The 17,895-nt window shown below is 40.5% G+C and overlaps 2 protein-coding genes and 1 pseudogene across 5 annotated transcripts; 1 reads left to right on the plus strand and 2 right to left on the minus strand.

Annotated features, from left to right (window-relative positions):
* Positions 1-1,516: 1,516 nt before the first annotated feature.
* On the minus strand, positions 1,517-10,569 carry LOC104435917 (annotated as a pseudogene).
* Positions 10,570-10,852: 283 nt separating this feature from the next.
* On the minus strand, positions 10,853-13,554 carry LOC104435919 (protein At-4/1). 3 transcript variants are annotated; one of them, XM_010048621.2, is made up of 8 exons: positions 13,335-13,554; positions 13,100-13,205; positions 12,450-12,505; positions 12,221-12,298; positions 11,966-12,039; positions 11,756-11,889; positions 11,581-11,676; positions 10,853-11,318 (listed from the first exon to the last, which is right to left on the minus strand). In XM_010048621.2, the coding sequence occupies exons 1-8, from the start codon at positions 13,398-13,400 to the stop codon at positions 11,173-11,175; spliced, it is 756 nt and encodes a 251-aa protein (XP_010046923.1). In that variant the 5' UTR covers positions 13,401-13,554; the 3' UTR covers positions 10,853-11,172. The 3 variants fall into 3 exon arrangements, 2 of the variants coding, with proteins under 2 accessions (XP_010046923.1, XP_010046922.1); XM_010048620.2 differs by having other exon boundaries at positions 13,329-13,554; XR_723852.2 differs by having other exon boundaries at positions 11,179-11,318; positions 11,412-11,676; positions 13,329-13,554.
* A 965-nt stretch (positions 13,555-14,519) lies between these two features.
* Positions 14,520-17,362, plus strand: LOC104435920 (transcription factor bHLH35). 2 transcript variants are annotated; one of them, XM_010048623.3, is made up of 5 exons: positions 14,520-14,685; positions 14,837-14,996; positions 15,130-15,369; positions 15,499-15,669; positions 16,959-17,362. In XM_010048623.3, exons 1-5 carry the CDS (start codon positions 14,609-14,611, stop codon positions 17,082-17,084), a joined length of 774 nt encoding a protein of 257 aa, XP_010046925.1. In that variant the 5' UTR covers positions 14,520-14,608; the 3' UTR covers positions 17,085-17,362. The 2 variants fall into 2 exon arrangements, with proteins under 2 accessions (XP_010046925.1, XP_010046924.1); XM_010048622.3 differs by having other exon boundaries at positions 14,521-14,685; positions 14,834-14,996.
* Positions 17,363-17,895: the final 533 nt, after the last annotated feature.

The following is a 17,895-nucleotide window of genomic DNA, read 5'->3' on the forward strand; positions in this document are numbered from 1 at the left end:
ACTTTTTTCAATGTACATACACTGGGAGAAAATGTGATAAAAAGGCCAAAAGGGAAAGAAGCCATAACGCTCTGGAATTCCGTAATTCTGAACCAAGTCCCTTTGAAGTTTGAAGAGCGCATGCCCTCTCTAGCTGACACACGAAACACAACACAACCATCTTCTCTCTCTCTCTCTCTCTCTCTCTCTCTCATACAGTATGCAGCGGCTCTTCTTTTCAAGCAAAGCAACCCCATGACATGGATTCTCTTTGCCAGTACAAAATCCATAAATCGCTTCTCTCAAGAGATAGTACTAGATTCTATTTTCACGCTTTTAAACTTTTCCTCATCTTCAAAAATCTCTAAGGGCCAAGTTTATTTATATATATATAAGTAAGTCTGTGTCCTACTGTCTGTCTAAGTTTTATTCATATACATATGGAATATTCAAATTTTGCATGGGGATTGAATAACTCATGTGGTGATTGTGAACGCCACTTTTTTTTTTTATTCTTCTTTTTGGTGGGTTTATCACACACCATTATTATAAGCTTTTTAAGAGGGCCATCACTTCCCACTCTTTGCTGTCATCATTGCAGCTGAGGTGGGTGGGCATACTCTGCGTTTAGCTTTTGTTCATCCTTTTTTGGAAGCGTTGAAGGAATGTCTCTTTGCTTGTGCCTGTGCCTCTCTCTCTCTCTCTCTCTCTCTCTCTCTCTCTCTCTCTCCTTCCCTCCCTCCTTCCCTCCCTCCCTCCCTCCTTTTTCTGTTTCTGTGCCTTCACTCTCTTCGGACTGTACTACCACTACGGTTGGGAGTGAAATGGAGGAATTACCCTTCATCCATAAATTTTTTGGGTTCTTGCTAATTAGTACTCTCATCCACCTGACATTATTGCTGCATTATCACCAGTCCATCCCAAATGATTTCACCAGACCACATCATTGTTGTATTATCACAGGTCTATCCAGAAAATATTCCTCTTTGAGCTAAAAGAAAAGATCGCCAGATTTCTTTTTTCTAATACTTTTTTCCTTGGGGGATAACCAGATAGATATAAAGGAATATACTTTGGTTATAATTTAGCCTGATTAGCACCCTTCTGCTGCGCAACTCTATGTGCTAAGCTGCCGTGGATCACAGTTGAAATGTCTTTCAAGTGCTGTCGAAGCTTTGTAGTTTTCCTTCTCCCTTCCGTCCTTTCTTTCTTTCTAATCATTCTTTTATATCTTTTGGGTTCATATAGCCAGCAACACTTGGTGAAAAAAGGCAAAGATTTATTGTTGTTATGGTCGTGAAGTGGAAGACCTTGTTTAGACTTCTGCTTGATGTCAGCTCGAAAGAACGGAACTTCGATGGGCCAAGCCCTACAAATCCAGAAAAAGTGAAAAGCGATGGGCCAGGCCTTCTTAAGAAGTAACTATAGCACCGTCATCAGTTAACTTATGATAAAAATTGCATAGATGGCCATTACTTTGAATAATTTGTCACGTGATTTTTATAGAACTTTTCTAGTAAAAGAATATAGACAGATATTGTTCCAAAGAAATCCATTTATCTACTGATTGAACAGTCATCTCACTGCCACCCTCCGAAGGCAGGACTCTTGTTCCACATCGAAGTCGTACTTTACATATTTTGACCCCAGGTATCTGTTTATGGGAAAAAAGAAAAATCACTACAAATAGTTTAGGTCGTTGAGAAATTCGGCGGTTGCATTGCTCCGTGATTAATGAACTATGGCTCTCCCTTGGAAAAGAATATAACTTACTGCAATGGCATTTTCTTACTTTTTTCAGCTGAAGAAAATATTTATTACTACTACCCCTGATAATTGAGAGACCCCAGCTCCTCTCTTATTTTGATTTCATGAAAAATGGCCACCTGCACATACCCTCACGCATCTCGTAGGCCCAAAGACAAAAAAGAAAGGGGTATTTATGAGTAAGTTAGAGGATGGCGTGGGTTGGGCAACAGACATTTCAGGGCAAGAGACTAGTCATGTCCTGTTCTACCTTCTTTTCTTCCACCAAGCCTTGTAGGCAATACCTGTTCACTTTTGCTCAACCTCTCTCCACTGGTTACCGGGGAACGATCTTCAAAGGATGGGCTTCTGTGTTGAACACCCATTTATCCAGAGGGATCACGGATGGAGGCGAAAACAGGAGGTACAAATACTTGAGGGTCTCTGCAAGGAAGAAGCTCTGCATCAAGTTGTCCTTAGCACCGGTATTCACCTGAGCAAATGACACAGAAAAAGGATAAAAGTCAATTTCAACATATTCTTTTGGTATCAGATTCGCACACAATGTAAAGAACTTCCCTTGAACATGTATATTGACAAGTGAAATGCTTAGGATACTTCAAGTTTCATGATCTACTTACGTCTGTCAGCCCGACGTATCCGGTCTCTAAGCGACTGTTCTTCTCGAATGCTTGGAAAATATCCCAACCCCAATCTTGATACATCGTGTTCCCAGTGAAACGCCAAAGGTAAAAGAGCGACTCGACAGTTTCAGGCCTCATGAGGTTATACGGATTATCAACACTTATGTCCTATAGAATTTCATTCTCTTCAGACGAAATACCTGAGACATAAGAACTCCATAAATGAGGTGGATCAAAAGTAACGTACCTGTCCAGGGGGGAAACCGTAGTCCTCTCCTGCCAATTTTGTCTTTGTTATCTGATAGAAATTGTAGCATGTCTTCCCAATCTGCAGTCCATAATGGACAGAAGCTCAAATCTCAAGCACCATCATTAATCTACTAACTAACCCGAAGTTGTTGCCACATAGAAAATGACTGTTTACAAGGTATTGGCGACATAATATGTGGTGTATAATTTCAAGTATGGACAGGTAAGTCATACGGCCAAAGAAAAGGGTAGCAAAGAGTACGCTCTTTTAATCAGTTGATTTCTACTAGGCTCATTCTTCAGCTACCCTTTGGGATTTCAGAAGTTCAAACAAATAGCAGCCCTAGTTTTTTTTTTTTTTTTTTTTTTGGCCCCAATTGAAAAGCAAAGATTCCAGAATCCACCCCCAAATCCTACAGAATACAGGGACTTGAAGTTAGAAATATACAGGAAAACCAAGCTTCTGTGCTTTTTGAAAACCTCAAGCCTCTGCTTGTTCCCACATGGTCACACTGGAAGCCCATCTTGGGGAATGGATCCATATTGAATGACATTCAATTAAGCTTTTCAAATTGAGCAGTAAATTGAAGCACCGGAAACTATTACCATGGCAGCCAGAAGCTCAAGCATCTTTCACAATTGCAAAAGATTTTTATATGGACTAGGAGGAATCACAAGGACAATGGTATCGAATAATCCCAATGTTTGATAATTGATAGTGCTGCTTTTTACCATCTCAGTTGTTGTAAATTTAAAGACAGCCTATATATTCCTTGCGTTTTGTTCTTTGTTTTATATCACCCAGATAGGCAGTCACCCAAACAAGAAGAACCTAAAGTTGCCAGGCAACCTCTTCTCTTCTAATAATGATGATATTACTGGATTTAAGGTGTCACTCGAAAACTCTCAGTACCTTTCTTGGACAGTTATAATTTCTGTAAGTGACTGAGACAGATAATTACCTCTTCTGCAAGCGAAAGAATAGTTTTAGCTTTTCAAGGGTTGTCAAAGCCAGAAGATCCTAGAGCCAACATCCCGGAAGCAAAGCAAGCCAACTCATTCATCTGAAGTCACAAATAATCAAACTATTAGCATGTGTGGCACAGAATACAAGAGAAAGCTCTGGTGACTGGCTTCACTGACCTGGGCGATCAGCATATTTCCATTCTTCTCGCATATGTATGCATAAGCAGAAGGGGTTGTTTTCCTGACCAAGCTTTGCAAGCCACTCATTGAAGTCTCCCACATCTCCCTGTCCCAGAATTGTTAATAGGAAATACTGAGAAAACTCCCCAAAAAAAGAAACCACTCATCATTTAATTGTATGGTTGTGGCAGCACTTTTCAGTTTTGAAGCATGTCTATCCATATTTCAGACTGTAACGATCTTCCAGAAAGAGTAAATTTTTCATTAATTAATCACCTTACATATGATGATATGATTGAGCAGCTATGTGATTTTAATCCTGTGTGTTTATTTTTAAGTAATCAATGTTGCATGAATAGGTAATTTAAGGGCCCTTTATCTAAATATAGGTCATAAACAGCCCAACCAATGACGAGAATAAGAACTACATAATTGATAGTGTATGATGCTTTTAGAAGTTCATGCAAATTGGAAAAAAATGAGAGGAAGTGTGGAGTTGAATCTTATGGTATTGCATATGGCTGATCTTTCACCCATATTCCACTGCAATCTCTGTGGATTTAACTACCTGTAGACGTTAACGGCTTGAGTTTTATTCCCCTGTATCCACACCTTGAGTAAATACTCGTAGAAACTGCAAAGCACATACAACATAGAGTAAAATGTTTTTGAGCAGAGATATAAGTGAACACTATTCGTACAAATAAAACGAGGAATCATAGGCAGTCATAGGCTTCAACTTCCAAGGATATTATGTAGGGGTGAGCATGTTGGGCAACCCTAACTGGGAACCTCCAAGACCAGATGGAACCAGCCAGTTTGGTCCGGTTCCTGGAGGGATCGGTCCGATTCTCAGTTCCATAAAAATGGAACCGGTGACTGTCGGTCCGGTTCCCAATTCCAAGGGGGAAGCAAACCAGACTGGACCAGACTGATGGACCAAACCAACTCTTTTTTTTAATAAAAATAGCAATAAAATCTAAAAATAGTAACAACTCTTGTATTTTTATTAATTTTTTAATTTTTTTTGCTAAGTGATCAGTTCTATGGGACTAGAATGATCAGTCCAGTCCGGTTCCTGGTCCGGTCCTTAGTCCTGAAAATTGGGAACTGGTCCTCCCCATCCAGTTCCCCGTTCCTAGGTGGAACCGGACCGGACCGATAACCGATCATCCCTACTATTATTTAAGTCAATTGGCAGCTACTATGAAAATTACAACCAGGACAGTGTTTCCAACTAGAGAGAAGTATTAGATCTTTCCAAGCTAGTGACAAAGATGATTTTCCTAATCCATATTTGTTGGAGAGATGATCTTTCTAAGTAATGATGGTCTTCGACTCGTGGTACACGGTGAATCCACGAGGATGAGTTGAGCTTTTACAAGGTAAATGTTCTGTTCTGACATCACATTTCATAGAAAACATCTTGCACATGCATTGCATGAACATCCAGACCATGCAAATTAAAAATTTAATGTGATGCAAAGCAAATTTATAGCAACGTATTCACATCTTCAATGAGTCCATCTGTCATTGAAGCACCCAGCTAGATGGGTTTGATTGATTTTTATGCACAATGACTATAAAGCAGCAGTCTAACTCATTCAATTTGAATTTTCAATGACTGCAAATCGTTGAAATTAATCTATAATTTGCAACTAATAGACTGCTGGTATCCGCCATTCTAGTTCATACAGGCTACTGTTTTGACCAAAAGACTTCGAGTAAGCACTGAGGTGTATTATCATTACTCTTTTGACTTCAACCTGCATGTAAATATTAAAACCTCACAAAGCCTGTCAAATACCTGTCACCCATGGCACCAAATGTGATCAATGATGGAGATGGCATCCCAGTCTGAGGATTAATGTATATAGGAAGCAAGCCATCAGCAGGAAATTTTTTACGCAATACTTCAATGACCTTCTCCACCTGGAAAATGGATAAGAAAACACCTAAACGACCACGAAAAGAGTGTACTCACACACATGTTCAAGATCTTCTACTTTTTGCAGTAAATAAATAACTAAATAGCTCTGAGGTAGTTCAGGGGAGTGGCCAGTCTTTTGATGCCACCATGTCTAAAACAAGAATAAAGTGGACTAAAGGTAGCTATAAAGTGATTGCCAACTAAAATTTCTAAGGACCCAAGATCTACAGAAATAATACCTTCTCCTGGTACTTGGGTTGACTTGTCCTTTGAGATAGAGCGATAAACTCAAGCTGTGTTGTCCCCACTTCAGCCAAAATACTGTTTCCCTAGAGATGCAAAGACTAAATCATGTCATCACCTTATATAAGACAACTCAAAAGTGAAGGTTTATGCAACAGATACATAGCAAAAAGTAGGCATAGGCAGATGTCCTACTGGGGTTAAAATATTGTATCTTAAAGAACTCTGTTGTGAAGCATCATTATTCACACTATTTGTTGCATCTCATAGTTAATGGTATTTCAAACTTGATGCAAATGGTGAATGATCACATAAAGACTCAGCATCTAGGCACTTGATGAGCCAGCAGTACATATAGAATTGGTTTTCTCAGCCTTATTTTATCAGATCAAGATGGGTCTGCAAAATGTGAATGTAATCACATTGAAACCTTAGTCCTTTGGTGTCAACGTCATGGGAGAATCATGTCATAATTGGCATCCTGCTCTCATTCAATGAATATCATGGCTTTCCCACTCAATATCAGGAACTCAGAAATTGTGGCCGTTAACCTTTCAGACCATACACCAGAGAATGTTCATGAAAATATAAGGACGTAGTCTTGTGGGGAGAAAGAGAGAGAGAGAGAGAGGGAGAGAGATGAAATCTAATAGTAAGCATGATTCAGGAGAAGCAGAGGAAAGGTTGATAAATTACATTGGGAGAATTATGAGCTTTTCCAGTAGCCAAGTTGATGATGTTATAATTGATTCCAGAAGGCGTATTCCATGCAGGCAACAACCTATCTGCTACATCTGTAGCTTTCTCCAGGAAAACTTTGTCCCCAGAAAGATCATATGCGCTCAAAAGTCCACCTACCATCCTGCATCAGAACAAGCAAATTTACCCGAAAGACAACAACAAATGAATGCAGGCTATTGATTTCAAGTGAGGGCTAGGGTTCTCCTCCAATCGCATGAATACAGAGAGAGAGAGAGAGAGAGAGAGAGAGAGGCTTCTTATCTACCTTATGTTTGTCTCAAAGACGCTGGCGTCATAGCTCTTGTTGAAGTTCAAGGAGGTAGCCACCCAACTGCAACGTATGCCATTGAGTATTAACGACTAACAATGCCAAATGAATGCAAAATCGACAAAAAAAGAGCATCTCAAGGAGCGAAAGACAATGCAACTTCTCCATTTTCTGCTCTTTTCTCTAGTTCTATCTGCTGTTCTAGAAACATTTTTGTAGTGATGGATTTCTCAGCAGCATTTCTCCCTTAGTGCAATAAAGCTTAGCTTCTTATTGTCATTTTTGTAGGGATCTCAGTGTTTGTTGTGTACAAATCAAAGGAAAGTGACGCATCAAACCGATCACACTTCAAAGAATTTCCAAATCACATGAAACCAACTTAGAAAGGACACCAATGCCACAAACTGGCTCTATTATATTTGACTTTGTCCATATAATTCTCTGTTACTGTCAATCCAATATAAACATTTTGCATGAAGAGATATATGGTCCATTGGTTCTTACAACTTTCGAACCATTCTATTATTTGAAGTCCAGGGAAGGAGAAGGATGACACTTACTCTTTGGCTCTCTTGAACTGCTCATCAAGTCCCATGATGAACAAGGTGTCAAGAGCATCCACGATGGTCACTCCAATCCACCAAAGCTGTCGACCCCATTCATCGTCTGTGGCTGTCAATGCAACAACACACGATGGCAAACTTCAATATGCGAGCCCACGTTAATCCAGACATAAACAGCCTTAAGAAGACATCATCCTCATCCACCAAACCTGAAGCTGATCAAATCCCCAGGCATACTTCTCATAAGAAGTCCACGCATGAAGCATGGCATCTTTCACCTTCTCTCTCCTTACACTAGTCTCCGGATCATCCCCGACGTCTTTACTGTTTGCTTCGAGTTGCTTCCTCGAGAAAGTGCGATGGTTGCATGCAACGTCAGAAACAGAAAGCAATGCGATCAAGGCAAGTGCTAATACTTTTCCCGGTTGAAGGTTTGCCATTTTTCAGACCAGCTTCCTGAAATCTCTCCTGCCATCTCAATTTATACTGTGTCATTGAGCTGGAGATGAGTCGAGAAAGAAACAGCTGAGTATTGGTGATATTGACCAGATTTGCTATCCTATTCAAGGAAAGGACAGATTGTTGGCAAATCTCTGATAGTTTTCCTATTTTTGAATTTTTGAATTTTTTTTTTTTTTTTTTTTTTTTTTTGCGGTGAATCTTTATGTACAAATTGTGGAAGAATGTTATGATAAAAATAAGAGAGTGGAGAATTTTGTTTGAGGACGTAGGCACATTGCTGAACCTGGTAATCCTTGCGTTCTTTTCTGATTGCCTTAATATTCAACAGCGAGGATTGGATATATCGCCAGATTTGTAGTTCTTAGATGTCAGGGACCTTGGGTCCGGCCAACGTCAAGATCGAGTATTGTACTTTGCTATCTGGTTTGTTTGTTACTTCAACAATTAGAAGGTAAGGTGAGCGTATGCGTTAGAGATACGGTTCTTTTCCCTGGAGTGATTAAGTAAATCAATTTAGTTGTGAATCAAATCATGTACAATTAAAAAAGTATTTTTTTCTTTTATTGTGTTCATACATTGTATTATAAACAGAGCCTTATGGAAGTCGTCACTAACCTCAGCTTAAGATATGGGAAGATATTTTACTATTTACACAACTAAAGATGGACTTGATTACATTAACTCTTAAGGCTAATGCCCTTTCAATACATAACCTCATCATGTGCTAATTAACACCACAGCAGCCTATCAAGAAAAATCTAAAGTTTGCCCTAACCATTCTAAAACGAGAAAGTAACACCCAAACTATTGAAATGCATAATCAATTATAATCATAAAGGAAAGTACATAAGCATCCTAATATCATCCCTAAGAATAAAAAGACAATACAAAACAAAGAACCCTATTGTAAAGCTTTAAGGCTTGTCCAATTTTTGGGTTCCACTTTCGAGGGGTTTTTAATCATTCTTAATGTTTCTGATTTTTTTTTAGAATGTTTTATAATTTTTTAATGATTTTTCTAATTTTTTATAATTTTCTGGATTTTCTGATTTTTTTAATGATTTTCGAATTTTCTAAATTCTTATTATTTACAAAGATTTTAAATTTTTTTATCATTTTCTATTTTGAATTAATTTTTAAAAATATTTTTTCCGAATTTTTAAAATTTTTAAAATTACTTAGTATTATTATATTCGGGGAACGGGTTTGGATCAGGTTTAGCGACCCGACCCAACTAAATCGACCCAAACCCTTTTGGATCGGTTGGACTAAAAACATTAACCCCAAAAGCCCATAAACCTTTTTTTAACACTTTTTTTGGCCCATATTTTAAACTGAGCCCAGCCCACAACAGAACACCCCTAGCCCACTCTTCATTTTTTCTAGCCTTTTCATTCTTTCCTCTACCTTTTTATTTTCTTTTAATTCTTTTCTCTTTTTTTGTCGACCACAACCATGAACAAATTCGACCAAAAAAAAAAAAAAAACTATGAACAAAAAAATATCTATCCGAAACTAGTCCCTTTCATCTTAGCCTTTCTAATAAACAAACAATCACCAGTACACTATAAAGCAAAAAGATAAACTGACTGGGATGGCTTGAACCATGAACTTTGCCGGCGAGAGGAGGAACAACTTTCGGGCATGGGGATATGTATTCACATTGAAATCGCATGAGAACAGACGAAATGCTAGTGTTAGCAGCAAGTATGAATCGATCTTGAATTCAGACGTGACTTAACATTCGGCTTCTGTTAGGCATTCTATCAAACATGCAATATGCAGATCTTTCAATGTTTTTCCGGTTTAATTTTAACAAGATTCTCAGTCTCACACATTACGTACAGACTTAAAACACCATGGTTAGCAACAAAGCAACTTCGTTTTACCCAGATCTCTTGAAGAAAATCGATCGAACCGAGCATGTCTTTCTAGGCGAAAACCGAGACAAAGTAGAGCGTTTGGAGCGAGATCGTACGTTATTTGGGATGGGTCTTAGTCGTCGTGGGGTCACTGGCAAAGCTTCGATGGCTCGGAAGGGACCCTCAGCGGGCGTTTCTTCTCCGGCGAACCTCCTCTCTCCCCATGATATTTCTCTATCCCCGTCTTTGTAATATCGTTTCTGGCCAGGAGAAGGCTTTTTCCCCCAGATGCGACTTTTCTGTCTCTCTTCCAGCCACCAGCGCTTTTCTACCCCTCCGCCAGCCGAAGAAGACCTTCTGCCCTTTCCACAAAACCAGTCCGACCTTCCTCTGGAGCGTTCCCTTGCGAAGCTCTCCTCCTCCCTTACGCACGCTTCTCACGCCTCTCCTCGTGCAGTCAGCACCAGCGTGCCCCTCTTGCCGGCCATGCTTCGGTCACGCCTCCCGCTCGCTCGTGGCTGTTCCCTCCTCACCCGCGCGTCACTTTTTCCTCTCCTCACAGACGCTGGTTCGTGCAAACAAGGGGAAGAAGTGAACTTGGGCCGGGCCCCTCTTTAGGCTTTTATGGGCCAAAACAAGAGAAATGAAGATGGGCCTAAAAAGAAAGAAACGAAGATAGGAGGGGGTAACGGGCTTCGAGGGCTGAAAGTCGCTAAGTGGACCGGACACACCGGCCCACACGACTTCGTCATTTCTTTATCATTTTCATTTTTTTTGCCCTTTTTTAATAATTTTTTTTATATTTTTGCAAAATAAATGGATATTTAAAACATTGACAAAAATTTGGGTGTCAACACAATGTAATTAGCTTCTTGTCTGAAACATGAGTTTGGCTAGGCAGGAGAAAATTCAAGTGGAGGCAAGGCCACCTTCAAATAATAGTCCTATTGATTGGAAATCAGGGTCTCGGATCATGGAACGAGTTAATGGACCCAGTCATACTAAAGAGTCGCTGATCGGATGCCAAGCTCCAAGCTAGTCCTGAAATCTGGATAAATGTATATACAAGTTCCATAGTCATTGCCAAAAGCACACACAGAAACAGGAGGACTCCCCTGTCCCTTGGTTCATTAGGTCATCCTGAAATTCTAATGAAACAGAACTTCGGGACATATTTCCTCTCTAGAGAAGATGGTCAAGATGCCTCTTGAAACCAGTAAAACAGGATCCCCTCAATTACAGTTGCAGCTATTCCACTTACGAACAAAATCAGGGGTAAGAGGGGGTCGAATGATTATGTCCAAAATGCAGAAGTACTGCGATTTATCCGAGACAGACTCTACCCCTCTTCTGAAGCAGGGAGCTTCCTCTTCAGAATTTCATTTTCCCTCCTTAAGTTCATAACCTTCTGCTTAAGTGTTTCCACCTGTCGATTTGTAGCTGAATCCCGTTGCTCTTGAGCAAACTTTGTTCTGGTTATAAGCACTGCAGCAAGCAACAAATCTATTACCCCAAAATGTAACATGTAGATGGTTATTCCCTAGCGTCCCTTTTCCAACATAGACAAAGGGACCTTACCCATACAACTAGATCCGCTAAATGACCTCCCTGTTACTGTAAGTTATTTGTGTGTTGGCATCAATTCATACGAACCTTGTTGGGTACGTACGGTGGTCCAGGATAGGCAAAGGGGAAAGATCTATTGTACTTGAAAAGAAAAATAGAAGTGAAGCAATCACTGACGCACATTCCTTTTCCAGATTATGAAGTTTCTTGATCAAGTCTTTCTTCTCCTCCTGCTCAAGTAGAAGACAGTCCTTCAAATCCTGAATCTCGAGTTGATCTGGAATGAAAACTTATGATGTAAGAGTGAAAAGTCCTAGTGTTTTCCCAGAATTTAGCATAAACATCTAGGAACTTACATTTCAAATCCAAGTCAAAATGGAGCTGCTCTAACCTGCTTGCTAGAGCTTGGATATGGATTTTATGTGTTGTTAACTCATGGCGGAGTTGATAAATGGTTGTTTCATGCGATGCTTTCTCAGTTTGAAAGCCTCTAGCATGGAATAGCATTTCAGGCCTTAGAGAATGAAGTTTTGTGAAGCAGCCAATAAATAAATGAGAAAACTCACCTAATCTGGGCCTCTAACTCCTCAACCTTAGTTGTATAATCTTGTTGCAGCAATTCTATGGATCCAATTTGCTCCTGCTCATGGACTCCAGTTTGTTAGGATCATGACAGATCATAGTTTTTTCCTTGGAACTCACAGAATGTCAAGAACATTATAAAGATCCATTTATCTCATTAATGTAAGGCCCTATATGGAAAACAAGTTGGTCCCATTGCAATATGAAGAAAAGTTTAAATCAGAAGCAGCCTTACATACGTTTGCTTTACACTGGTGTTCATCAATCAGCCTCTTTATTTCCTCTTCCAATCTCTGGCACTTAGTGCGACTTTCGAGCTGCAAGTTGCTTTTCAAGTGAAGCGATCAGAAGAAGCCAGCCTACTTACTAACTACTAGTTTTGAAGCCTCATCGTGGCTATCATCCTGATGAAGATTTCGCAATGTTACTGGAATTGCTAATGATTTTATAAATTGAGAAATTTGACACCTGATCAGCCAGATTGTTCATGCAACTTGAGTACAGCTTTGTCAGCCTCTCATTGTCTGCATTGTCTCATATCCAAACATCCCAAAAGGATTTCAGTGTAAATGCTGGAGATCAGACAAAATGCAGAAACTTTCATAACGAAAAGTAATGTTTGTGACTGACGATATCAACCTTGACACCACAGATGATGCAGCAATCCGTAAATTCGGTAAACAAAGTTTAGACCTTGGATCCGTTCCCACTAGGAGTATGATGGCAAAACGAAGAGTCCGGTATATCTCCAGCTCAACCACTTGAACTCAATTTTTTCAAAGAATTCGAGGAATGAGAAGGGGGAAAATCTATGGCCTTGTCAGCTCCAATACTCAGTGCCAAGGCGGAGTTCCGAAGTCTACCTATAACACTGCCTTCGTCGTAATTGAGCATCAAGGTCCTTCTACATCTCCGGAACAACAGGACTAAAGAAAGAAAATTCGTGGGCAAATGCCACCGCAGCAATCATCCTAGCTATCTGCTTTGTCAAATCGACAATCGCCATGGCCGTTTTCGTTCTTCTAATACAGGATTACATTAAGGAACGATTACTACAGCCATGGAGACGGCATCGAACCATCCATTCTAGGACTGCCAGACTCGGGACGAAAACGAACCTCGTCTTAGGCCGTCGCAAGCGATTTCAAGAGCTTCCCGCCTCTTAACCTCCGCATCGCAGCTCAACCTCAGCGACTGGATCTCCGCCGCTCCTCTCTCAAAATCCTGAACAAAGAGTCACGACATCACGGGAGGAACGATCGAAATTGCCTCCGTCGGACTCACTAGACAAGACGCAGCAACGATCGAAGAAGCGAATGCCAGGCGAAGCTGAAACGGAGAACGAGCCTTTACGTCATAGATTTGGTCGAAGGTCGAAAGGAGCGTCTCCGCTTCGCCGTCACCGGACGCCGCCGCCATTGCCGCGTGCTTGAGTCTCGCCGGCGAGGTCGAACTGTCGAAGACGGTGCCGCGCAACGGCCGCCACCGTGGCTTCAGTTTGGAGGAGGCGGAGGCCAATCTCTTTCCTCCGAAAGATTTTTTTTTTTAGCTTTCGAGCTTTTCCTTTTCCTTTTCTTCCTGTCCCAGTAAGCAAAACTATTTGTCCTAATTAAGTATAAAAGCGTCTGTAAAAGTGCATAGCGGAGGTCTCATCTGTGTTTTCGCACGCACAATCACAGGCTACTCCAAAGCGGGGTACACATCACCTAAGTTACAGCTTTCGAGTTTAGAAGGAATGTTGAAAATTTGTTAACAACATTATGAGATTGTCAATTTTTTTTGCGACTTCTTATTCATAACAAAAGTGGATATAAAACTGAAAAATACACAACAATCCTACATCATAATCAAGAGTTTCGTAATTAAGTATAAGAGCGAGCATGATAAAATTTTCCTGGAATAGGTTTGGAATGTAAAATCCATTTGATAACGCAATTTGATTTTTCTATTTTTGGAAAAAATTTCTATTCCAGAAATAGATTTGAAAAATAAATTAAAAATTAAAATTTTGAACTTCTCAATTTCTGGCCATGAATCAATTTATGTTCAAGAAATTTTGTTATGTGCACCCTAAAAGAGTCATAAAAAAGGGATAGTGCGATGTGCTGATGTGCATTAAAAATATCCCTCCAAAGCCAAGCAAATATTGGGTTTATAGTGTTTTTCATTATTTAGAATTCTGATAATCATAGCTATCATTGTACTTATAAAAGGAGAGATTATAATAGGATCCTTACAAAGCTTAGAAAATGAATGGTTCTCTAAAAGTCACATTGGAGTGATTCGACCGGTAAGATTCGCACATTAAATTCAAGCCTCATTGTCGGCAATTATCATAGGTAGGCGATCCGTAAATCCATCATAAATTCTTCTTGACTTTGCCGTATGTTGGCACTAGCTAACCTCCCTTCCTCTTAAAACTTTGTCTATTAAAAAAAGAAAAAAATCTCTCTACGAAGCCAATAAAATGAAAAAGAAGAAAAAGCAAGATGTTCGCTTATTCTTGTCTCGTTGGGCCTATATAAGGAACCCACAGGTCCCGGAAACAGGACACAAAGGTTACAAACACCCCTTTTTCCAGGAAAGCATCAAATCCCTCCCTTCCAAAAACACAGCACGATCACAGCATGGAGTCCATCGACGAGGAATTCCGTAATTACTGGGAAACTCTCATGTTCTTCCAATCTGAAGAGCTTCTTCACAAGTATTCCCCTCTATTCCCTCCCTCCATCTCACCTAAAAAGCAGTCGCGCAAGACACCCTCTGTTTTGTCCTGTCTCTCTGTCCCTCTCTTCTCACAATGTTGCTTTTGTTTTCTTTGCTCTCTTTTGCTTCCTCTTGCGGCAACTCAGCAGCTGCGTCAGCGAGGTGATTTCCAGATTCAATGGTCCGAGTTCGCCGGACGCGGCGGCGCTGCCGGTAGCATCTAAAAGCATTGACCTGGAAAGAAATAGGAGGAAGAAGCTCAATGAAAGGCTCTTCGCACTCAGAGCCCTTGTACCCAAGATAAGCAAGGTCGCTCCCAGTACCAATTTATATATTCATCATACCGCGATCAGCTTCGGTAACTGTAGTTTTGATCTGTTATCTGAACGTTGAAGTTTGAATCAAACTGTGCTGTTTGTGCCTTGATGAATGACAATTTTAGATGGATAAGGCTTCGATAGTGAAAGATGCTATTGATTACATCCAAGACTTGCGTGAACAAGAAGGAAAGATCCGAGCCGAGATCGCAGAGCTCGAATCTGTAATTCTGAAGAAAAACCCAGGCTTTAAATTTGAGGGAGAACGATCACCACCGGCCCATCCGAAATCTAAGAGAAAGAGAGCAAAGCTGCGCCATGATATTTCCAAGAGTCCAGACATCACTCCAATCGAAGTTCTTGAGGTAACTCTGTCTGTCTGTCTGTCTCTCTCTCTCTCTCTCTCTCTCTCTCTCTCAGGGCAATAATTACCTGGTGTATACTGATCTCAACAATTATTCAAAAGCCCCATACTGAAAAGAAATCTGTTGCAGCTAAGAGTGATGGAAGCTGGAGAGAAGAGTGTGGTGATTAGCTTGACCTGTAGCAACAGAGGAGACGCGATGGTCAGGCTCTGTCAAGCGTTCGAGTCTCTGAAGCTCAAAATAGTCGCCGCTAACATCACCGCCCTCCCGGAGGAACTTTTGAAGATGGTGTTCATAGAGGTACGTGTTCAATTCCGATCCAAACGAGGTGCGCCTGGATTGATCATGGGCATACATTAGGTATCGATTTCCACAAGTAGATGACGATGCATCAGCATATAAGGATCCCGTAAACATCTAATTTTTTTTTTTTTTTAAATCATCATCATTTTGGGTCATCTCTCTCTTGCGGAAGATCTTCTGTCCATTAATTTGCTCGACGGATCATGATAAGCGCAGCAGTAGTAGCATGAATAGGTATGAATGTCGGGCCATAGACGGAGCTGGAAATTCCTGAACCACTCAAATAAAGTGGATCCGCCAATAAGCAGCACTTTTTGGTCATCTGAACAATGATCAAGTGCAGTTTATCAATCAATTTTAAAAAAGTGGGATTAGGCATGTTTATTAGTTTTTGGAGTGTCACCCACCATTTCATTTACTATTTGACGAATAAAGTACTTATCAGTAACATCATCCCATGCAATGTAACCCAACCACCTTTCCACTTAATGTCAATTTTCCATATCCGAGCTCCTGCGCAGCATCGATTAAAGACAGTGGACTATGAGACACTGCCTTCGAACGCATATTGATTTCTTTCATGTAACAAAGAACTTGTATCATCTGGGAATTCTGGGTTTAGCACGAATGGCAAGTTAGATAGATTTGCGACAGGAAATGAAAATGGTTTGCTCTCGATTAACATGTGTATGCTGTCAACCTCCTAGTCCTATTGAGGTATGACATAAACCTGAGAAACAAAAGAAAGGGATGCTTTCAATTCTGTCCATCCAACACTCAACTGTCCGAAGCACTTGTCCTCCCCAAGCTGCCGCCGTTTCTACAGACGGCCGTCCACAAGAACCAATCACCTGTTGTCCAAGATCTTATTCATCATATGATTTATGTGCTGATAATTTAAACATCTTTCAGTTTTAGAAGACAGGGGCCCTTCTAGTTGTTGTCTTGCTAAACTTGGGGCTACGACCAAAATCCTGTGGAGATCTTGCAGCTGTTTTTTATATTCCACCCTCGTTTATCAGCTGATGGTAACAGCTTAGGTAGCGTGGCTCCACATTTGGCATGCTCGATCAGGTGACATGTACTTGATAATGATGCTGGGTTCCCATTTATAATGAGAAATGAAGTAGTGCTGAACAACGTGATGACTTGTAGAGCTGGATATGATGCCCGCTCTTGCTTGGTCTCGTGCTATAATTGCTTCACATGTCACGTTTGATCTTGTCTTTGTCGTAGCTGAGGCCATTGCAATTGTCCCACTCATCATCTCTTCCTCTTTTTGGCAGAAGGAAGAGAAGCAGGGTAAGGAACACATTCAATCCAAAATACAAGCCGCCATCGCAGCTCTGAACAGTCACCATGCCGAGCCCACTGATGCAAGCATGAAGCAACTTATGAGCCGAGACATATAGAAGGGTTCGATTCCATTAGTGCTCATGGGATGTCATTCTCGGTGGCAGCGTATTACAAAATTTATCATTGCTTAGTGTTCAAAATGTGAATCTTATCTACTTCAATAGCACGGCATGTCGAATTCTATGCTTTGTAGACAGTAAGACGTTTTGCACATCCAAATCTAAAGCTGAAGGGGATGAGATTTGAGTCCTCTTTATGACCGAGGTGGCCCTTCAGGTGAAATGATTGTGCTCCTTTTTTGTGTTCGTGTGATAATAAAATATGGTTTCTTTTACATCTGCGTGGTCTATAATTGAGGAGCGGTCGGTTGGATCTGCTTTGAGAACGACGATTAAGGCAAAGACGTACCTTGTCTTCAGGTATAGGCAAGGGATAGCATCCAACGACTAATCATCGGACCTATGATCATGGTAGGACCGGATTTTGTCGTTCGTATCCTTAAAGCTAAGCTCACAAGAAAAGAAAGGAAACGAATTAAGAATAGCATTGTCCCAAATGATTGACTCTTCTTTTCATCCCTCCCCTTCATTATTATTGTCGAAGCATGGAATTATTGCCGGTCAAGATGCGTTGAGATTGACAATAAAGACGAAAAGGGAAAGTGTATTAATATGAAGCCAAGCCCAAGCCCAACTCCCTTTCTTTTTATTTGAGCTCGTGCAATGAAGCACAAGAGGAGAAGAAGAAGCCAAAGTAGAAACAAGGGAAAGAAAAGAGGCTCATTGAGAAAGAAGAAAAAGGAAAAAAGAAGAAAGAAGGAAAGAGAAAATTTTTGCATGCTCATGATTCATACGACTCGCCAAGCTA

The sequence above is a fragment of the Eucalyptus grandis genome, chromosome 3 (assembly GCF_016545825.1).
Source record: "Eucalyptus grandis isolate ANBG69807.140 chromosome 3, ASM1654582v1, whole genome shotgun sequence".
Classification (NCBI taxonomy): domain Eukaryota; kingdom Viridiplantae; phylum Streptophyta; class Magnoliopsida; order Myrtales; family Myrtaceae; genus Eucalyptus; species Eucalyptus grandis.